Raw genomic sequence first — 24,624 nt, forward strand, 5'->3', positions numbered from 1 at the left:
AAGAAATGTATGTGTATTATGTTGAAATTTCAATGAATCGACAGAATGACCCCCCAGGTCTTTTTAACTTTCTTCATACTTCATAGAAAAATAATTGTACATATACTGCGATTTATTTCGAATTTCTACATACCAACTTTCATTTTCCAATAAAATGAAATAGTTTCTGTGCTTTTTAAAAGAAATTAAAATGTTCACTTTCCTTAGTATTGGACCTTTAACGGGAAGACTGAAAATGGTTTCTAGACCGTGATAAAATATAATAGCTCCGGCTTTCAAATTAGAGGAAAGCCCTACCGATTTTGGAGTATAACTCTAAGGTCAAAGTCAGAGGGACCTGACTTAATTCCTTTATTAAGCCCTAAGTCAAAAAGTATAATAGATACGGATTTTAACCGCTACACTTTGACTAAGTACCACTTGAGGAAGACTCCCACCCTCCACCCCCACCCCCAATTTCTTTTCTTTTTTACTTCAGTTTCGTTGGGCCCGCCCGCTTAGCTCAGTAGGTAAGAGCGTTGGTCTACGGATCGCGGGGTCGCGAGTTCGATCCTCGGGCGGGGCGTATGTTCTCCGTGACTATTTGATAAACGACATTGTGTCTGAAATCATTAGTCTTCCACCTCTGATTCATGTGGGGAAGTTGGCAGTTACTTGCGGAGAACAGGTTTGTACTGGTACAGAATCCAGGAACACTGGTTAGGTTAACTGCCCGCCGTTACATGACCCAAAACAAACAAACAAAAAATCAGTTTCGTTGGGGTTATTTATTGATATTCTACGTTAGTATCTCTCATCCACACCATGCACACACACCCTCTCCACCACAAATATACCAATTTCTATATTCTTTTAACTTCATGTTAGCTCTCTTGATATTGTATACTAGTATCCCTCATTCACAGTGCAATTCCTTTCCAATTTCATCTCACACCCACCTTCAAAGTCTGCCTTTCCATAATGCCTGGTCTTATTCTGTTGCGGACGGGCGTATCATGCACCATTAGTTGGATCTTTTGTTTAATTTCACGTAAGTATTGAAGTGCCGATGATAATATTTCTATCAATTTTGAAAGAATTATTAGCAATACCTAATATCATGTCTGTGTTATCATCGATAACCGAGTAAGTTTCCATCCATCTTTCGTCTACTGATAATTGTCAAATATAGCTGAATATAGCTTATATTGTCATCTTTGAAAGTATATAAGCCGAAAAATTTTGATATTATCAAAGAAATGAATGTTTGCATGTGGCTTTTAAATAAGTAGATATGATATTTTATGTACCGTTTTAAGGTCAAATTCTATTTGATAAAATATTTGGTGGCCCTCAACACAATTTGTGCATTTTAGTATGGCATATTGTATACATAATCATTAGCATACTTTAGGCAATCAGAGATATAACCATCATCATTATTATGTGAAGAATTCGTTGAGCATCTGGCCTCGGATTTTCAGTAGCTGGACCTGCCTAGCACAATGCATTCTGTTTGCATTATCTGGTGCATGACAGCTTCAGCATCATAGCGTTGTCTATTTTGTTTCTATGCATTTTAGCTAGAAATCTATTATTTCATGCTTCATTTCATGACACTTATATCTCGTACAATATGCCATGATATTTTATTATTTTTCTTTATTAAAAACTTTTAATTATTAGCCCTTAAACACATCATTTGCCTCGTCCAATAACACATAGGCCTCCTCCATAACAGTGCCAATATCTATATCAGTCAGCGGCCCCGGGCCGAAAAGTAATACAGATAAAAAGCCCGCATTTTAAGGAATTTGATTGGCTTATTAGACAGGGCAAAAAATGATATAGATTCGCAGGTGGAAGTTCGGAAACGACAGCCATTTTGTTTTTAGTCAGTAAACTGTTTGATCAAGGAACTTATTCATAGTTTTAGCGTACAAAACAAAACAACACGATTTAGTGGTATGTAACTGCTGCGTGCTAAAATTTTCACCAAATCACATACAAGCGTTTATTCGCGTGGATCAATGCGTAAGTTTTGAAAATGTCGTCTTTACTTAACATTTCCTTAAAAATGGTTGAACTATGTTGTGTATTTTTAGAGTTGTTCTTTGTTACAATTAATAAATTGAGTGTTTAAATTTTGAATCCTTTAAGTACATGTAGTTATTTAATAAACTTGTCAATAAATAAGTGATTTGATAGCGGCCCTGTTATTTGTCATCGGGACAGTCGTATTGGCCCGAGGCCGAAAACGAATGCCTCAGACAAATAAAAGAGCCACTATCAAATCACTTATTTATTAACATATAGTAATGATATTATAATAATATAGTCACGGCCTTATCCCATTCAATCAGCATCAATAGGCAGAAGCGACAGGCCACTCTTACTGATATATGGTTTAAATCTAGGTCACTTCTCATCTTGGTTAAAACAACATTCCTTTCAGAGTACGGGTGAGTATGTTGCTTCTTATATTCATCTCCTACTGATAAAATAAAATATTTTATCTGTAGATATTTACTTCGAATATATAAAATCCTCATTCAATGCATTTAGCTTTACTAGATATATACTGAGCAAAACTTCCAACTAGACACTTGAAGAATAGATATCTTTTTTATTTTAAAAGGTAAGCTAATGAATTTTAAACATCGTTTTATTGACCTGAATGTCTACACAAATATCGATAAAATAATTTTTACTTTTGCGAAAATTCCGTGCTTGGCTGTGCACGTACAAATCGTGATTTTGTAATTTGTATTCTTAAAATTTGGTTGATTTTAATTTTTGGTTGATGGAAGCAGGAATGTCACGATGTCAGGTAAGCATCGGGATCCATGTTACAATTGTGAATATTCTTTGAAAGAAAGTTCTCTAATATCATTACACAAGAATACAATTATTCAGAAGTGACATTCAGTACGTTTTCTGCTTTATTCCAGGTGGCCAGGATCTTGGACAGGCATGTGTCCCCCCCCCCCCCCCCCCACCCACCACCACTGGTACATTTGTCACAATTAAAGAATTCATTATTCTAGGTCATGTATTTTTGAGATATGAGCATCACAAACAAAAAATCCACTATTTTGACTATTTCAAGAGCCGTAACTCTGTAATTAGCGCTAAAATCTCAAGAAGAATGCCAAGTGTGCAAGCTCACATCGGAAAATCGGTTATACGTCGCAAGAGTAATTTACTCGAGCTACGCCCTCGTGAAATTATTCTGCGGACGTATAACCTCTTTCCGTGTATTAATAACGTTAAAACACGCTTACGATAAAATGACGTCGCATTAACGTGCGACGACGTCAACATTTTTGTTGCGACCAAGAAAGAGAGCTACTATATTTTATCTACTGTTTTAGATTAAGGGCATATTGGAATCGAAATAATATATAGCAAAATCGTGTTTTACCTAAATTAATACACTCAAAATCGGTTATACATCGCCAGAATAATTAATAATAATTTATTCCGCGGCCATATAACCTTTTTTCGTGTATTAATAACGTTAAAACACGGCTTTTCTATACATTATTTCTTATGTAATTTTAGGAGTTTTTGTTTAAACTCCAGATGTAAATGTTACGATACGTTCACAAGAAATGTACACAGTCAGTTTTTAATCACTTTTGATATTTACAATATATATTGTAACAACAGTTAACAAAAAGATTTTGCATGGTAAATGTTACAGAGTAGAAAGTTTACACAAAGTTGTAGAAATAAAATTTGTTTTGTATCCTTTTTTTTAAAGGGATCTTTATATATTACATTTTAGAAACACCCCAGAGGGTGTTTGTCTCAAACTATTATAAAGAGGTGTTTGACATTAACAGAAAATGGAATTTAACTAGAAATTAATTCATTTTATGTTTGGTGATTCTAGCTTTAATACTTTTTTCCAAGTTTTATTTTAATTTCGGACGGAAAGACTAACAGCCGGACGGATAACGCCAAAACAATACCCCTCGACCTTTGACGGGGGATAATAAAAGTGCGACCTGCCAAGTTGTTAATATTTACTCATGATAAATATTTAATGCCGATTAAAAAAAAATTATGACAAAGAAACTGCAAAAAATGCGCATGATGACAAAAGCATTAGAAATAGTACATGAAAATAATATCAATCAAAGGTGTAATAATTTTAACTTGACATTTGATCGAGGCGAGATGTGCTAAATATGAACGATTGATTTAATAACATAAACAATGGTCACAAAGAAATATGATAGAAAACTTTATAATGTTTTCAAGTAGAAAGCAAAATTGTTTTAAAAAGCAGAAATAGGTAGGCAAAGATAGGAAACATGCTGCTATAAATATTATCTCCATCCGTTTGTCTTAATTAGCTTTATGCCAGTATCTTTATGTTCATATTAAGGTGGTTTATAACACTTGACAAGAAGTTGATGATTTGATAATTGATAAGATATTTCATTTTCTTTCATGACCTATGACATATTTGATGTATAAGAATATAAGATAGAATATAAGATACTAACCTTTGACAATTTTTGTGAATAAATTTCATAAAGCTTTATACTCTACCCACTACCTTAAAAAATTACTCTGCAGTAGCTTTTATTTGTTTGTATTCTGGTATATTTTCAGCAAACACACAACAGAGTAAACCAACTTTAAAATTTGAAAACAAATATATACGAACAAGACTGGTGTCAACATTGTATGAAGCATGCTCCTTGAAAACTCTGGATAAAATGAAATATAGTCAAACAAGAGCTCTTTAATGGCAGCGCTCTCGACTACCTAATACTAGCTTACATACAAAAATCTAAGCAGACTTAAATTTTCTAAGTTGAAAAAATGGCATGATTTTGCCAAACTGTAAGCCAGTGTTATGAAGATTGCCATTTGAGGTTATCCGATGAAGCCGACGGCGTGTTGAGAATATAAAAACATTAAATTTTAGTCAATTAGTTCCTGCGAAACACGCTTTCGTGCAAAACTTTCATTAGATTTTCAAGATTAACACAGTAAAAGCTAGACTTATGTAACTTGCCCAATGAAGTCATCTTTTCACACCAAATACATGTGTGATTTGGCCTATTAAATGTTGAGAAACCTGCTATTAGGCAAAACTTGAAACAAAAGTTCCAAGTTAATACGGGCAAAATTTTGACAAAATAAAAACTAGAGTAAATTGTCCTATAAGATCATCACATGACGCCAAATACATGTGTGGAATTTGACAGCAGTAGGCCAAGTAGTTTTTGGTGAAACCTGCCTACATACAAAACTGGCGGGCGCCGGTGAAAAGGTGAAAACAAAAGCTCTACTATTTGAAATATTTCAAATAATCAAGCTAAAAATTGGCGAGCTTCTGACGTTAAATTTATAATCGGACATAAAAATCCCGACAATATGTCTATATTCACTTCATGTTCATGGCATAGAGCGTGTTTCATTTGAATTGGATGGAAATGGTAGGAGGAGCTGGGTACACAAGGTACAGATGTGGTTTTTGGTGTGGCCTAGTCCAATACAGGAGCATAACAAATAAATAATACTCGGACATAAAAGTCCCGATACTATGCGCAAGCACACTTCGTATTAATGATGTATAACACGTTTCTTTGAATTGAATGAGAACTGTAATAGGAGTTGAGTATACATAAGGAAGTGTGACGGACGGACGAAAGGACGAATGACGCACAGACAGTTCAAACACTGCATGTCTCTCAGGGTTTTCTATACCAGGGTTCAATGTTCTAATGTTAATTCGTTTACATCAGTGAGTAATTATTTGTTTTCAGTTGTAATTCGGTCACTAGTAAAAATAAGTAAGAAATAAACAAGTGTTGCTACACTAAGAATAATACTGGAGATCACAAAGAACATTTTATCAAGAGCAACACTGACGTCTTTCCAGCCAATGTTTTTGTTCTGAATGGACCTGTTTGACATTGATGACAATTTATCTTCTTCCGGTTTGTGAACACCAAACATATGTGGATGCACTCGAGTTTGCCGCGGAATATTTGTCGGCGAAGGAATATTCATTTTTGTTTTATTTCTATCTTAGCTATCGAAAGCTTGCATCTCTGCCTTTGAATTACACACGACTTTCATAGAATTGTTCACTTTTTGGTCATGTAAGTCTTCTCCATTCTTGTTCGTTACCTCTTTACTTCTACAAGCTATTTTCATGTACGCTGGTAATTTTGTCCAACAGCCTGTTACCGGCACAGATTCATCATTATGGTGAATGCGCAAGTTGAAAATTGTTGCCATTGACACGCATATGTTTACAGCCAGCAAGGTCATTAGATAATAACTTAAGTACGACATTGGACTGGAAGTTTTCGGAAGATTGTCTCCAACTAATGTTAAAAACACCGCCATTGCCAGAAGCATCGTTATAGCATATGATACTCTTTCTCCGCTATCAGTCGGTATTAAAAACACAACATTGCTCAGAAATGCTAAAAATACAATCGGCAATACCACATTAACTAATGCATATCTGGGTTTCCGTTCAAATACAATCTCCACGTCAACACTCATGTAGCCAGATATATAAGATGACTGAACTTTCGAAGCAAGCAATGTCCATGCCCCATTCTCAATGTAATGGTCTTTAATGATTTTGTTTCCCATTGTCTGAATTGTCATTTCACTGCTGATGTGACCTTGTGGCGTAAAATTTAAAACACAATAGTGGATATCCCAGGGGTAAAGTGTAATATCAGCACTGCATGAACTTGTATATATACCTAACGGATAATAGTATGCTGAACCGTTATATACGTAGCGAATACTTTGCCAGTCGTCACCAATTTTGTCCAACTTTGTTGCAGTATTTGTGAGTACCAAGTTCGGTATCCAGAAAGAGCCACTTTCAGTAAGAACGGTGTACATTCCTCCGTAATCAAGCGGGTTCCATTGAATCATCTCGTCAACCCAGTTTAGATGGATGACACCAACAACTGAAAGTTTTTCTTGTAACTCGTCAAACTCACTAATGGCTACCAGTTGAAAACCAAACTTCACTTCAGTGGGAGCCGATTGGTTGAAAGTGGGTCGGATCTTCCGGTTATAATTTGCTAGTTTGTCATTCAGAAGGTTATACGTGTCATTTATTATTTGACAGTAATAAAGATGACTACACATACAAAGACATACAAATATTGAAAGTCCTTTCGATGAGTTACACAAATTCATAATTTTCCAGCTTAGTTGAATCTAATTTGAAAAGTCCTCTTTAATTCTTACGAGCTTCGGCACATGTCGTTTTCACAGGAATTTCTATTGATCTCAGGAACAAAACAGCGTCTAAGAGCACTTCGTAAAGTTTTTGACTTTAGAAAACTTTACTGTTGCGCCACGCTCCTTAAAATATATACAAAAAAACGTTTAAAACTATTTGATATAGATATCGTTTTGCCGTCTCGAAAATTTGGCAATATAAATAAATCAGAAAGTATTGCCGTTTGCAACGTCATTGATGCATACAGCATAATTTATAATAATTTTGTAGTTCTGTGCAAAAAGAAATGCCCATACACAATTATGTCTAAACATTATCTTCTGAAAACATATGTTAATAAGTTAAATAAAATCCTATACATTTGTGAATGAATAAGAACACTCACATGATCCAGTTTCAAATCTGACCACTATTGCTATCAAAGCCTGTTTTTTATTCTGGCACGATTTTATGTGTTTAAGTACCTAATAAGGATTAATAAGGCTGTTTAAGATTAACCAATAATTCCAGTGACCTCTCACACAGGACGTCCTGAGTAGCTGTTAATGCTTATATTAGTGAAATGGATTTCATGTAAATCGATGTTCATAGTGTTGGTTATAAGCCGAAGGACTGTGCCCTTTGTAGAAGTTATTTTATAATATTACAATTCTGACGTTGTTTTAATTCTACAAATATTATGAACAAATATTTCATTTTGAAATACATATTAAGTACAAGGTTGAATCAGTGCCAAATAGAATTGATTTAATATTGTGGATAAATGTCAATGTAGACATAAGTAGACTTTTCTGAAACTTTCTTATTGCAATTTTGTCATAAGAAATTCTGAAGCTTATGGCAAAAAGCACTATTGTGTTCACGTATTTCTTTGTAAAGATTGAAAATTACTTTTTAAAAACACGCAAATGATAACTAATAAGATGTTGATATGAAATAAGGCAAAAAGTCAAAGCTTGCGAAACGACTTTGTTACAACAAAATTATTCACTACTCAAAAGAATGTGGATATTTAAAGAACATCGTATGATTTGATGGTATTTGGTCTTCATTTTCTACCATGAACATTTCAAAGAGTAGGCGCACAAGGGCAAAAAAGTGAATTAAATCTTGTAGTTTGATATGTCTCCAGTACACATTCATTGAATAACTCTTTGAGTTTCGATCATTAAAATAAAAATAAAAACAAGATTAAATCAGCAAGGGTTGATTTTTTTTTTTTTTTTTTTTTTTTTTTTTTTTTTTTTTTTTTGAGTACTGGACTCTATTTTTGGAAAAATATTACTTTATTGGAGGACATAGTTGTAATAAACTGAAAACGTACAGTAGGTTTAAGCCTCAGTTTTGTACTGAAAAATACCTAATGTGTCAACTGTCGTTTATTACAGATGGGCCTTTACAAAACTCTGACGTGATGTACCGCTAAGAAACGGGATATCAAAATATTGATGTAAAAAGGATATGTTATAATAGTCATGCTAGTGTAGAAGATGAAAACCACATATTTTTACTACCCAGTATATAATGATATAAGGAAAGTTTTAGCCACTGCAATTTGTAATTTGTCAGTAAATAATCAAAATACATACATGTATATGTTTGATGATGAGAAAATAGTTATTTGTGTATCTTCTTCTTCTTCTTGTCGTTCGCGACTACACTGTCAGACCAGCAGCCTCGATGAAACTTGTGGTTTGCCGCAGATCCTCAATACCTCCATACAGTTTCTGGTGGATTGAGGTATCTATCGGCCAAGTCGCAGCTCGCTCCTGGTTATGTTTTTTACATCTCTGAAGTATGTGCTCCGCAGTCTGATCTTCTTCACCACATGGACAAGTTTGCGATGGTGCCAGTCTGTATTTCTTGTACATGTGAGCATTGAGCTTGTTGTGCCCTGAGCGGAGCCTGACCATCATCACTTGCTCAGACCGATCAAGGAGATGAAAAGCATCTTCCTCCATCCTTGGTCTTGTTAGTGCCTTGATGATGGTGACTTTCTCCTTGTAACTCACAGGTTCTGTTGGTTGTTCTGACTGAGCTCCTTGCTTAGCCAGTTTGTCTGCCTCTTCATTGCCTGCAAGTCCACAATGGGATGCACCTTTGTGTATATAGCTGCCAAAACCTGCTAAAATGAATAAATAAACTAAACTAAGCTATCATATTCTACTTGATAGGAAACAGAAGGTGTACACAAAAATGAGTTTTAGTATTTTTAGCGTAGGTGTAAATAATGTTCAGTAATAGCTTTTAGCTAATATACTGGATTACTTTGTTCTAAGGAATAGCCGTTTATCAGTAAACTTATCGCAGGATATTACAAACAGAAGATTTTTTATTTTAAAATAAAAGAAATAGTTTTCTTATTAGTGCGCAAGTTATATTTTATATATGTCCCCTTTTGTTTAGTTTTTAGATGTATCCTTTTAATTTAATTCTATAAGTGATTGGCAACTGCACCTTAGTCTTACTATGGAAATAGATAGTAGTACATGTGATAGATTATATCCTAGTTATCAAGAACAGTGTATTTTTATTCATATGTCGGGTAAGCATTAAAGCAGAGTCATTATAATTCAGTCACACACCTATATAAATTTCAACCAAGAAATCTCTCACTCATACACTCACTCATACAACAACTCGTCATTCCTTCGTGATACTTGTTCACTCCTACATTCAAACTGGCACTAAAAAGCCGAATACTTTTTCAACTTTCATCGCATTCTTATGGTCTTAAAATTTGTTTTTAAGATTTCTTAACCAAATGTTGTATTTGTATAGTATCTATGATATTCATGAATAGTATTTTATAACTCACTTATGAGTGGCATCTGCGTACAATGTTATGCATTGTGTAAGTATATATACGCATGTATGTTTTTGTTATGTGTAAACATATGCATGTACATGATGATGAGACTGAAATGAATTATCTGATCTTATCTAATGATTTGTTTAAAATCACTTTTGATCATCGATAACTATCGGTATGTTTGTCATTCATTAGTATAAAATTGTATACCAGTGCATTGAAGCATTTTGTAAGAAATATGAATTCATCTCCATTTTCATTGATCATTCCGAGTTCATTTACTATAAATAATGAGTGCTTTTAGTGGATGTTTCCGTTAAAATTACAAGTACCTCAATTAAAATTTTCTAACAGGTATCAGGTTTGTATAACTTTGTTTGTGATGAGACACAATACATTATGTCGCTTTTAGATAATTAATGACTTCCCGCACACAATTTAGTTATTTGAAGGGTTGCATTGTTGATGAGTTGGTGAATAGAAATGGAAAGTAAACACAATTGTATATATTGGAAAAATACAATAAAACAATATTACAGATCATACAAACATTTTGTAAAGGTAATCAATTGTTGAAGAACATTATAAAATAAACTACCGTTATGTGAAGAAAACATAGATTATTTGTTAAGGACAAGACAGTCCTCTGTCTCTCCTAGATATTTTCTAAAGAACGGGCACATTGAATAAGATTGTAGATCAGAACAGAACAGAACAGAACACAACACAACATATATTCTATTAAGACTTAAGCCAGTCGTCATGCAGTTTTTCTCTCGCTTAATTATGACAACTTACCATCCATAGAATAAAGCCATTGAAATAACATTGTAAACATGTCCATGTTTTGATTTGGGAATGTCTGCATTGATGGGGTTGTTGGGGTGCTACCAGCTTGCAAACTGAAACTGAAACTGAATAATTTGATTAAACGCCTATTTTTTATACAATGATATATTCAATGGCGTTGTACATAATAATGATAATTATTATCATAAAAATATTATTAATGACAATTCTAACAATAATAATAATAACAGCCTAATTATAACAAACAGTCATGACCGCACCCCTCCCCTTGAGGTCACTTTACCCCTATTGTGAATGCCATTGCTTAAAGCATCACACGGTATGCCCAGACGAGCTGCATATAGATGTTCAACCCCCGGTTAATGGTGCCATAATATACTATTTAAAAAAGAAGTACTACACACTACCCTACCCATAGAGCCTTACCAACAAGTGCGTTTAATTAAACAAACCTTGGAAATATAAATTTTGAAATGTAAAACCTTCTACAAAAATTAAGAACTATCACCTGCTGTTTTCGTATATTAAACAGATATCAAAAAATCTATAACAATGCCGCGAAATCTCTGAAATACGGCTTGCAACACAGGTTATGCTGAGTTCATTCCCATGTATGGTGTATTTTGCTGATATATTTGCAGCATTTGTTGCATATTCATATTAAAAGTTTGACTTGTCTAATAACATGCATTCCGGCTATATTGCAACACTGCCTTGATCCCGCCATTTTGAGCCATTGTTGTCTGTTGTTTGAGTTTGGGCTATATTGAATGCCCTGATCCCGCCATTTTGAGCCATTGTTGTCTGTTGTTTGAGTTTGGGCTATATTGAATGCCCTGATCCCGTCATTTTAAGCCATTATTGCCCGATTTTTTAGTTTTGGTTATATTGAATGCCCTGATCCCGCTATTTTAAGCCATTGTTGCTTGATGTTTGAGTATGGGCTATATTGAATGCATTGATCCAACCATTTCGAGCCATTGTTGCCTGATATTTGAATTTGTGCTATACTGAATGCCCTGATCCCGCCATTTCGAGCCATTGTTGTCCGTTGTTTGAGCTCGGTCTGACTACTTCCTGGTGATTCTTTAGTCTTTTTACAGTTTCTTGTCATCAGTAATGCAATCACATACAAGATACACAATAAGTCACATAATATTGTAGCTTTCTTTCACTTATTTAAAGTATATTTCCATATTTGTTTATCCTGAAAAAAAAATTTGCACCACCATTTCTCGCGCATGCGCACTATGATTATAAATATCTAGAATAAAACATTTACACTCATTTTATAAAATCATATGATTTTTGCTTTTTGAATAAAATATTTTGGTTAAGTCCAATAAAACCCCAGAAAGGTTAAGCAAAGCATTATTTAACGTTGCATAGAATGAACAAACAACACGAGCTACAAATCTCTTGAGCGACAAAACTAGGTAAATGTCGAGTGCCATACAATGGAGCTCACAGTACCAGTTTTCACACATGATGCGACCGGGGATCGAACCCTAGACCAACCGCACTCAAAGCGGACAATCTAATACTGAGCTATTGAGACGACAGCATTGTTATCAAAAGAAAAATGGGGTTCATGATTAAAGAAAACATAGTTTCAGTCAATCTGACACCTTGAAATCAGATAAAAACTGAACTTTTTCTATGGTGCAAGACAAAGGCTTCACAACAACTGCCTTTGTCATTATCAAAACATTTCTTAAATGTCAAGCATAGATCCGCCATGTGATTTTAGTAAAATAAAATGCGATTATAAAAACTGAGAATTATTTAGATCCGGCTTTACGTACCATTTTTGCGCCATTTTCCATTTTGATATCTGCATACCTTCAGCTAGCCTTACTAATTTGGCTTATCGGGATGAGTTATTTTATGACCAGATACTTTATAGTTGTCATCCCTCTCACGGGACAGCGACACTGGCACAGATCAGAAAGAAAATGCCTCTGTACATGTTATACCCTACCTCTAGGTATTCTATAAGAACTATGGTCATGAACGGGTATGTACACTAACCCATTTCAATCGTACATTTCTCACCTAGAGCGCGCAGTTTGGTGAATGGGTACCATGTATACTGAACAAGCGGTAATTTATCTTCCATCGTGCACAAAACAAATTTTATCAATATCTCATATTGCAGAGATACTCCACATATTTTATGCTTTCGTCAGCGTTACAGAAAAAAATTGCGTGAACTCCCCTAATGAACATCCGGTCTAGAGGTCACAGCAGTGTGCACATGTTAGGCGAAATGTAAACAAACAAAAACAGAATGCAAAATATTCACTGTTTTACAATAAAATTCGAAATGATGAATGAAATTCATTTTAGAAATGATTTTGAATTTGAAATCATACATTTGTGTATATCTTTACTGTTTATTTAACTCATACTGCACATTTATGCTGCATATACACATTTTAGCATACACGTGTAATTAAATGACGACTGACATACATTTTCACATCGATTTCAAATCAATCAAAATGGTTTTGTAATCTAGACCGGAACTTCACCAGGGAAGTTCAACCAAATTTTTTTCTGCAACGTTGAAAAAGTATAAACTATGCGTTATTTCTTTAAGATAAGATTCGAAATATTGAAGAAACGTGACCGGTACACAATGGAAGATAAATTAACACTTTTTCAATATTCATAGTAGACATTTACCGAATTGTGCGTTTTAAATATGAAATGCGCGATTGAAACGGGTTGGTATATTTTCCCGTCTATGACCATGGTTCTAATAGAATACCTAGGGGTAGGGTATAACATGTACAGAGGCATTTTCTTTCTGGTCTAGTGCCAGTAGACAGCGACAGTCAAAAGTAATCACGCAATCCCGAAACGTCCCATTATTTGGACTTACCTTCAGCCAACAAAAGCTGTGACAGGTAGTAAGACCCATAGAGGGCCGTCTCACCGATATCGTCTTATGGATGAATTACAACATGGGGATTCTCAATGTGATTATACAGGAGCTATGTTGTTTACTTCACACTTAAACATATTGCTGACGTATCATTAATATAGTGTATGACTCTATAACAAAATAAACAGATTGTGGTAAGAACCGTACGGCGGTGTTAAACTTCACTATGAGCTTTGAAATGGAAAAGCAAATCCGCTATATGTAAAACTACGCTTAGTCGCATTAGCATACCAGTAATGCTATAAAGTCATTAACTGCTTAGTTACCTCACGGTTAAATTGCAAGAACGCTTTGTAGTTTAGTATTCTAAAAATGGCATTGTGCAAATTACAACATGCCCAGTACAAACAACGTTAAAGTGAAGGTCAGCCTTCAGTTAATTCGTAATTGCGCTTATGCAACGGGCCGACCAGGGTTAGTAATCAGAAGACTGTCAGCTTACGGTTTGTACCTTGATTCGATTGTTACGACGGAGACATTACACCGCATGAAAACCTGTATAATACACACAAACATACATAAGACTAAATACAAAACATTCTATACAAATTCCCTCAAAACAAAATATATATGCGCATATAAAAATATCACAGAAGTACGATCCTACGGTAACGTTAATCAATTGATTAAAACAAACTTACCAGGATCGTCTGCATTTCCATTATTTAGATAAATATTGAGATTGTTGTACTCAAGTAGTTAGTATATATCCTTTCATAGTATAATATATACTAAGTATACGATATTATTAAGAGGGATCTCGCGACCTTCCTCTCACTACTGAGACCAATATGCAATTGTGAAGGAACAACGTAGATCTATTTTCGACGGGAAGTAATAGCTTTGCGTTTTAGTTCAAGATTATCTCACTCACTTCATTCGTACCATAACCACGAGATAAATACTGAGCTGTAGTAAACAGGAGAATAAATATCACAATAACTAGGACATAATTAAGATGTTTGCCCGTTTTAGTTCACAAGCATAAAACTTGAGAAAAGAGCCAATCTAAAATAATTCAAAGGGCTACATTTACTTAATCCGTTATCATTGAGGGTAGAAAATTCAAATACTTCATAGAAATAAGATTCAGTTTGTTCATATGTTTAAGTCTTTGTAGATATTGTCTTTACAGCAAATTTCATAACAGCGATTATAGGAGTACATAATAGACGTTTTGATTGACATGTTTTTGAAATAACTATGAATATTTCTGAAATGCTTGTAAAAAATGTTATTGAAAGGGTCTTGAAAAGGTATCAATACGTAGGAAAAATGCATAGAAAAAGAAGACGTATTCAGGAGGACAGAAAAAGACGAAAGGAAATGTTTTACAGAAATTTAACAGGATAATTGAATATGATCGGGTTGTAGAGAGGGTTAAGGATTAATGATAACTTAGAAAGGGTTAGAGTGGTTAGGTTAATATGACCTAGAACATTTCGGCAAAGAAGTATGAATCATTTAAATGTTGAGCGTGAGACAATATTCAGGGTTTGGCCGACGAGTACTTCAGTATTCGACTATTATTAGTACAGGAACCTTATATTGGTACCTGTTCTTTTGAGTACTTAGTACTCACGAGTATTTTGTTAGGTACTCATGAATATTTTGTTAGTTTTGAAAAGTACTAAAATCTGACAAACATTTATTTAAAACGGTGTTATGATTTTTGCCAACATTACTATTTTCCTTCAATAAAATAACATCATCTTTATTATACTGTATCATATAAAGTATGAATAAACAACAATCACGTCACCATCACCAGTAAAGATGAACAGATTATCTTCTATATTAAGACTAAACACCTGTCAAACAATGATAACACTAAAATCACAGGTTCAGCGCAATTCAAGCACCCTAGTACTTATAGTCATATTATTGATATTGGAACATGTCATAATAATCAGTATACCAACATTTTTAGCTGTAGGAAAATTCAAAAACTGGCCATATATGAACATTTTAACATACCCGATGGTATCTTTCGTTATTTGAAGTAATTGTTTTAAGTCATTTTAGGTTGCCAAATCATACCTGTTACCACAAAACGTAAGGAAAAAATCAGTCTTATTGCAATACACAATAGCTAAGTTTTGAATGGATACAATACAAAATATTTTTAGCCATTATCAATAACCGGAACACTCGAAACCGGTGAGTGTTGGACAAAATGCACCTTCTCAATTTGACCACAGGACAAAATCCTCCTTTTGATTTTGTTACACAGAAACATAAAAATTTAAACAAAAATCAACAGAATTTGATTACAATTAAACAAACAAATGAAGTAAAATTTGATATAATTGAGTAAAATAAATTTGTTCAATTGCAATGGTGTGCTGAAGAAGAAAGAAGAAGAAACTGAGCGACTGCTATCACTTAAGAGTAAAATATGTAGAACAGAGCGACGATGTAGTGTATTATGCCTTTGACTATATTTGTTTTTGTATGAAATTCACTTGTAAATTTGGATCTAAACTGCGGTACTCGTAAATCACTCATGAGTACTGGAATAATACTCAGGTAATGCTCGAACATTTTAGTAAATTCAGTACTTATCATAATATCAGTGGTTTTATGACCATATAGGTACATTGTGTTTTCCTGTGTTCTGGTATATGAAAAAATTGTTGCTTTTATTATGAGAAATTGTTTGTATTCATTAGCAAATACATACAAATTAAAAGAAGAATAACTTGTTTATGTTTCATTTTCTGTCCCTGTACTTATGACGTATATTACGAATGGTATTATCTAATATCAAGGAAATGTGTGTAAAAAGCAGAACTTCACATTGTTTTCTGATTGATTTTAATTTTTAATTTAAAACCTCACTAATATTTGACAGTTTCTAGAAAAGCAATGATCTGGTAGACAAGTAAGAAATGCACGTATGTTGTGAGATCATTCGGATACCTTTGCCCGCTCACTTGTAGAAATTATTACAGCGTAAACAACTGTTGCAACAGTAAGTATTATAAGGAAAATCGCGAAGAAAATCTTGTCTAAAGTTACACTTACATCTTTCCAGGAGATACTTTTGTCGCTATTCGAACTACCATCAAATGTAGCTATTTCTTCTATGTCCGAATGTCGTCCGACTTGCAACGTTCCGTGCACTTTTGGAACATGCAAATAAGCGGCTGGTTTGTGAACATTTTCACGAATGCCTTGGGAAACATGTCCGTTTTGATGTGCCCCTTTATATTGTGTTTCTTTTGATTTTCTTTTTCTTCTCAAACCTTTGAAACATGTAGCAATCTTAGCCCAGCATCCTGTTACTGGATCTAACTCGTCACTATGGTATATTCGTAGATTGAAAATTGTTGCCAAAGCGATACAAATGCTTGTTACTAACATCGCTAGTAGATAATAACTGAAGTAAGACATTGGATTTGAGGTTTTCGGAAGGTTGTCTCCAACAAATGTCAGGTACACAGCAATTGCCAGCAGCACAGTTATGCTGTAGGAAATTCTTTCACCACAGTCTGCGGGAATAAGAAACACCACGTTGCTTAGGAATGCCATAAATATAATTGGCATAATTAAATTAATAATGACGTATCTAGGCTTTCTTTCAAAGACAAGCTCAATGATGATTTCTGTATAGTAAGGGGAATAATTTGTTGTAATCCTGGAATCAACAAACGCCCATCCTCCATTTTCTATATAATACGTCGTTAAAACTTTGTTTCCACTGAGTGTTAAATACACTTCGCTTGGTGTATGCCCTTGAGGGAAAAAAAACAAAAGACATTTGTGTATATCCCAGGGGTAATATGTAACATCCACAGTACATACGCTTGAATATATCTCCCCTGGGTAATAATAGGCCGCTCCGTTTGGATAGAAACGAATTGTCTGCCAGTCAGCGCCTATACGTTTCCACTCCTCGAAACTATTACTCAAAACAAGATTTGGTGTCCAGAAAGGACCACTTTCCGTAATAAGTGAAAACAGACCACCATAATCCGCCGGATTCCACATCATTGACTCATCAGTCCAGTTTAAGCCTGGAACCACCATAATTGAGAGTTTCTGTTGAACTTCATCGAACTCTTGAATATAAACAATTTCAAAGCCAAAGGTCACGGCTGTTGGGGTCGACTGATTGTAAGTGGGTCTTGTACCTTTGTTATAATCAGTTAGTTTGTCTTTAAGCAGTCTGTTTGTATCCTTTATGGTGTGACAATGGAATGAAGGGGTGTTGATCATTATTATGCACGTCACTAATAATAGCAGTTTATATGCCATAGTTATTTATACATGCATATCTTTTCATGCAGTCTTTGTCCCGTCTCCAGAAACTATTTAATTATACCTGAAAAGAAAACATACAATTTGTAACTGACCAATAGAAAATCATTTAAACATTTTAAGTGTCTTTCGGTCGTGCACAGCAGATTCTGATTTTTACTGAAACAAAGAACCAACTTAAATTTTATATTCGATATTTTCATAGAAGTGAACAAATTCATTTTGGGGGAGATGCTTCCAAGTAAACGTGTTAAGGAAAGCAGTTCGTTCCGCTTTTTAAAGCAATTCTGAACGTGTTATGATAATGACTCTTTGTTACGAGTTTCATTTTTTCATTTCCTACCAGCAGACTCACACCTCTTATGATGTTTAATGAGACAATATTTTATACAGAAATGCTTCGTCGAAAAGCGACAGGCTCTTGTGAAAAAGCAAAACAGAGCTATAGAGCATGTGCATTTTACAATGGATATTACGTGTGTGTCTTTCATATCAAATGTATTGAACAAGTTGAATAAAATGATAAAATGCGAGGCTCTTCTGAGCATTTTATCAATTTTGTTCAACGAGTTTAATCAATTCAATGTGGAAAGTCACATGTGAAATATTCTTAACGTATTCTTTTCCAGCCAAACGTCCAAAAATTCTAATTTCTTATATTATAAACGAATTTTTGGCTTGAGGGATGTTATACATTTCATTATCTCTCATGAACAGAATCTTAATCAAACTAAATCTGCTATTATGATGCTTGGAGGCATTCTATGCTTGCTAAAGACCTTTTCACACATTTTCGAGAGAAGTGCAAACGAGGACGTTAGATATCAATTTTATCAAAGACCAATCCAGTTGTTTGTGAACAGACGTCGTTTAAAGGGTTTTCTTTTTCTAGCTGCAATGGCTCCAATGAGGTATCATGTGGAACTATATATAAAATTTAAAGAGGATCTACAAAGATGCTAGAAACTAAGCTTTGTGAAGATTCATCAAGTGCTTCATAAAAAGAAGTATTCTTAAGTTTACTCTATTTTAATTCTGGTAGCCTTTTAAAGTGTCATGGGGAAAACCATTTTAACAAATCTGAGAGAGTTCCATACAATAGGTTTGTTTTTTATCAAATCCGGTGAAGATCGATTATGTGGTTTCTACGACGAAGTTGTTTAAATCAAAAGCTAAAGCACCATCACAAACAACTTCACAAGTTCAAGATTTTAAAAAATCTTATGTACTGTAGATGGGTCCAGTTTCTTATTTTTTTCCAAACAGTTCTTCAACCTTCTGTCCTTTAGTCCTTGCTTCTACAGATATCAACATATCTATTTACACTTAAGAAATGTCAAAACTAGTATTACCGTGTGAAACTGTATTGTAATACTATTTAACTGGTATCTTAAGGATTCGATGGATACTTGATGTCTTGAAACTTGAACATCATCAAGTCATAGAAAGAAAAAAGTTGTATGACACGAAAATGGAACAGCTGATAAAATAGGAATATTGTTCTAAATACCGGTCGTCGGTTTATTGAGAAATGCTTGAATTCCCGAATGGGGTCCAAATTAAGGGGCCACACTTAATTTCTGGACAGTGCAGCGCCTTAAACATCTCACCATTGACAAAGAAATGTTGCTCATCTTCGTTTTGAAGCATTTGCAGTACTGTGCGAGTGTTGAAATTTCGAATGACAGGGTTAAACATAGTTTCTGGAAATTTGAATATTGTTTTTATTTTTTTATTTCTCTACAAATAGAATTGTTTTTCAAATGGGGACAACTTTTTGAAAATAATACGCGACAGTACGGAACACAACAGGAAAACATGTATTGAATGACAAGAATGTCGGTAAAGACGTTGTACGTTTGCAAAACATTGCAAGGCTTTATTTTCATGGTTTATGATTCTCTTGTTACTGATTAATCATTTACGTTTCATGAAAGTAATTATGCACATTTTCTTACAAGGGTTGTTTCCCTTTGATTTAATTGCGAATGGCAGTCTGTCAAAAAAAAAAAATTGTATGGCGGACAAATAGAAAGAAATAGGTAAATCAATCACAATCTCACACATTTTTTAATTTTAGGACTCGTTGTTCTATTTGTCCATAATATGCAATATATCAAAGTCTGTCATTTACAAACTTTGAACATATACATGTAACGGCTTTCATCAAAACAGACATGATATATTATAAACAGTAAATTGAACGTCTCACATTTGTCTTTATATGGACAACATCTTTACCAATAAACTAGGTCCAATACATGTTTAAACGCATTGTCGCGTACTGCTCCAAACATCAAACATTCACAAGAAGTTATTCAACTTTAAAATTGAATTTCATTTGTAAAGAAATAAAAACAATCAATTTTCAAAATTCCTAGAAAAGATTATCAACCTTAGTATTCGAAATTTCAGTACTCGTACATTATTGCAAATGCATGAAAACGAAGATGTTCAACATTTTCAATTCAACATTTCTTTGAAAATGGTTAGATTTTAAAGGCTCTGAACTGTCAGAAGTGAGGCCCCTTATTGTGGTCCCTTTTCGGGAATGCAAGCATTTATCATTAAATTGACACTGGAATTTTAGAATAATGTAAGCTGTGCAATTTTCATGTTGAACAACTATTTCTTTCTATGAGTTTATGATGTTCCAATTTTAAGACGTCAACTATTCATCGAATCCTTAATTTTGTTTGTTTGTTTGTTTGTTTGTTTGTTTGTTTTGGATTTAACGCCGTTTTTCAACAGTATTTCAGTCATGTAACGGCGGGCAGTTAACCTAACCAGTGTTCCTGGATTCTGTACCAATACAAACCTGTTCTCCGCAAGTAACTGCCAACTTCCCCACATGAGTCAGAGGTGGAGGACTAATGATACCTAAATAAGATGTCATATCAGTGTCAGAAAAATATCTTAAATTTGTTTTCCTATCTTTCGGTATTTAATGATCTGCCGCTGTTCTGTGTTGTTGTTTTCAGTGTGTTTTTGTTGTGTTTCTGTGGATTTCATTTTGCCTAAAACACATAATTTCACAAACGATTGATCAACGTAAGTTAAAATCATAGCAAATTAGATCATTCGTAATGATAGATTTTGAGTAAATAATATAACATACAGATATGTAAATATTTAATGGTAAAAATATATATACGACCCACACAGTAATACACTTGATGTGCCCCTCCACCTCACCCGAACTCCTGTCAATGCACATTCATTCATGACTCCAGCTGGAATATTTTTCACAAACTTTTTACACTTTTATGTTTATTTTTCACTAAGTGAAGGATCATAACGCTGACCTAGCTGTTTGAAATCCCGAAGAGAACAACCGGTGCACAACTTTACATGCGATATAGAAATTGTATACTGTTTTATTTCTCTAGCTCAAGTACATTTTGAGATGCATGGGACACAAACATTTAATTTTTTCTTAGTCAAGGGCCATAACTCTGGTTAGTGAAATAAACAACAGGTGCACACAATTATAAAATTATTACATTGTTTCATGACTCAATGTGAATTTTTTAAAGATATATGCACTATTTATTTACTTTTGTTGGGTTTAACGTCGCACCGACACAATTATAGTTCATACGGCGACTTTCCAGCCATGATGATGGAGGAAGACCCAAGTGCCCCTCTGTGCATTTTTGCATAACAAGCGGGCACCTGGGTAGAAACACCGACATTCCGTAAGTCAGCTAGATGGCTTCCTCACATGAAGAATTCAACGCTCCGAGTGAGGCTCGAACCCACATCGATGAGGGGCAAGTGATTTGAAGTCAGCGACCTTAATAACTCGGCCAAGATATATGCAACACAAACTTTTATGAACTTTATGCCACTGAAGACCATAACTCTGGTCTAGTTGAGTGAAATCCACGCTGAAAAATGAATTAATATGTAATACCTCAATATAGCAAAATTAAATGTGTTTACCGTGATTCCATAACACTGAAATATGCCAACAAAATTCTCTCCCTATCTTTCCCCAACCTGTCCCCTTCCACTCCCATCCTACCGCCGCACATACTACACACAAATTCTGGTGTTGCAATTATTGTCTATGGACTTATTCTCACTGATTTACTAGATGTGTGTCTATAAGACATTGGTACCCTAACTTCCTGTCACTGTATGCATATTTCTAAGTCAAGAGCCCTAGCTCTGGTTTGTCTGTGTGAGGTCCAAATTAAGACACTAGGTGCACAACTTCACATGCTGAAAACTAGTACAAATCTAAGGGCTAAAACCGCCTTGCCCTTTCAAGTGTAAAACATATTATTTTAAGTTCCTTATATAATGGCACATATATAATGGCACTTTAATTTCAAATCAAAACCAGTAGAAATTAACGACTTTATCTCTTTTAAACTAAATATATGTTTCATTGATATATGAATGTTTCATTTACAAATAACTGGCACCTGGGGAATTTCACGATACTGTATTGATAAAAGTGTTAATGATGTATTCAGAATGAAGCCCGAGTGTAACTGTATTGTGGTTATAAAAATCTGAATAATTATATTAATCAAAGAGACTCTTTCTACGACTTGGTTTTAACTGTATGTCAGTCTATAAAAATAGATATTTTTTCATAATTATGTTTATAACATATCACTAAAAACATTGATACATAAAGCTAAAAATGCACGTTACTTTTATAAGATTCATTCCAGTGGTAAGGAAATTATAGAGCTCATACAAATTATGGATTGATGGATGGATGGATGGATGGACCAACAGATATGCACGAGTTCAATGTAATCCCCGGATAATTTTTTACTTTGGGTGTATAAGGAAGTTAGTAAGCAGCAATGGAGAACACAGATTTATATATAAAATTTGACACATAAACAATAATACTGAACTGTATGAAATACACATTAATTATAATACTAACTTTACATTTTGTCATAGAATGATACAGATATCCCTATAAAATGTCTGAATAGGAATGATCAGCTGACTTCCCACGACCTGTCAGTTAAATGTCAACTCCATGGTAAAAACATTTGAAATCTATGTAATATAACTAGGCTACATGTCAGAATCAGTTTCGACAAATACATACTGTCATAATTATGAAACATTTATATTTTAAAGACAAAACAATCTTGACCTTCTGAAAAATGTAATATAAACTTATACTACCTATTTAAAGATATATCCGCTTTAAAACACAGAAAAATGTATAAAAAAAAACCAGGCTGAATATCCAAAAGCATATCCAAAGTCGTATTTGACCAGTGATTGACCTGAACTAAAGAAGTGTGTATCTTTATTTTCTAGTTCAGCACGGCACTGACAAAAGTATTTTGTTAACTTCCATGGTTACATTAATTAAGGATATTTTGTCTGTTGAATAAATTACAAATGATGAAAAGTTGAACTAATGAATAAAATATTTCCAATGCCGCATTGGTATTCAGCGATGAATCGTATCTGTTTATACTTTTCCGATAACTATTTACGTTTTTCAGCATAAACTCAGCATAAACAAAGTGATATCGAAATCGATATAGTTTGAATAAAACCAAACAACCAACAATTTAATACTATTTCTAGTAAAGTATCATTACAGTTTTTATAATTTAATCACTTACTGAATATTTGCTGGTCAATAGTCAAAACTATTGCCATGATAGGGCCGCCAGCCTCAGTTCAAACAGTTTTGACTATTGACCGGCAAGCCTTCAGTAAATGGTTTATTACATGGCATCAGAAATAAATGTTCATTTCCCCTTAGTCCAGGAATTAGATTTAAATATATATCGGCTCAATAGCTCAAACTATAAACTGGCAGTTCATATAACAAATTGCGTTATAATAGGAAATGTTGAGCGTCAAAATATTAACAATTATTACCTCACTGACTTATCATTGTACTAACAGATAAACATACATATGTATAACCATTGAATGTTTTATTCGACGCATGCTGTACGTTATAAGATTGCTTAAATCTTACCTCACAAAATTTAAAGTATGTTTAAAAAGTAAATTTCTGCTTCTCAATAATCCTTAAAAAAATGTCCTATTACTTATAAAATATCAATCCAGGGTCACTGTTACATATTTCAGTTAAATTTGTTTTTCAGTCTCTAGGCATTTAATAAACTGTGTCGTATTTGACCACTTTTGACTGTGGGCGTGGTAGAATACTTCAATTACGTAACAACTGACCGAAAATCTCAAACCTACATTACATACTTTTTAAAAAAGAACTATACTGTAAACTGATTATTTCTTTTAAATCGGTAGAGCGATTTCATCAGAGAAGATTTTCAAAGTTTTCAAAACAGCAATTAAGGAAAACTAGCCCCACCCCTAGCCGCCTTTTTTAAAACAAAAGCTATTGATCTGAAAGAATTTAATAGAAGTAATCTGAGGGATACTGCTATGAAGTTATTTTCAATTCAAGCCAACAATTTCAAAGGATAGAATTTTAAATTTTAAATGAAGTCATATAGAGAAAAGCAGCCATTTGTTTAATTAAACGACATGGCTTGAATGAATTTGGTAAAGTTTCACCGTAGGAAAATTCCTAAATTATGC

General features: G+C 33.9%; 3 protein-coding genes across 4 annotated transcripts; all 3 read right to left on the reverse strand.

Moving 5' to 3' along the window:
- Positions 1-5,991: 5,991 nt before the first annotated feature.
- On the reverse strand, positions 5,992-7,176 carry LOC123537558 (neuronal acetylcholine receptor subunit alpha-7-like). The gene has a single exon (XM_053527888.1). It carries the CDS (start codon positions 7,174-7,176, stop codon positions 6,034-6,036), a length of 1,143 nt encoding a protein of 380 aa, XP_053383863.1. The 3' UTR covers positions 5,992-6,033.
- Positions 6,887-12,807, reverse strand: LOC128546121 (uncharacterized). Of its 2 annotated transcripts, XR_008368106.1 has the most exons (3): positions 10,833-12,807; positions 8,812-9,347; positions 6,887-7,344 (listed from the first exon to the last, which is right to left on the reverse strand). XR_008368106.1 is itself a non-coding variant. In XM_053528455.1 (2 exons), exons 1-2 carry the CDS (start codon positions 10,900-10,902, stop codon positions 8,878-8,880), a joined length of 540 nt encoding a protein of 179 aa, XP_053384430.1. In that variant the 5' UTR covers positions 10,903-12,807; the 3' UTR covers positions 8,614-8,877. The 2 variants fall into 2 exon arrangements, 1 of the variants encoding a protein (XP_053384430.1); XM_053528455.1 differs by lacking the exon at positions 6,887-7,344 and having other exon boundaries at positions 8,614-9,347.
- Positions 12,808-16,569: 3,762 nt separating this feature from the next.
- On the reverse strand, positions 16,570-17,895 carry LOC123536902 (neuronal acetylcholine receptor subunit alpha-6-like). The gene has a single exon (XM_053529090.1). It carries the CDS (start codon positions 17,824-17,826, stop codon positions 16,705-16,707), a length of 1,122 nt encoding a protein of 373 aa, XP_053385065.1. The 5' UTR covers positions 17,827-17,895; the 3' UTR covers positions 16,570-16,704.
- Between the last annotated feature and the right edge of the window lie 6,729 nt (positions 17,896-24,624).

Source organism: Mercenaria mercenaria, chromosome 17 (genome assembly GCF_021730395.1).
Source record: "Mercenaria mercenaria strain notata chromosome 17, MADL_Memer_1, whole genome shotgun sequence".
In the NCBI taxonomy this organism is placed as follows: Eukaryota; Metazoa; Mollusca; class Bivalvia; order Venerida; family Veneridae; genus Mercenaria; species Mercenaria mercenaria.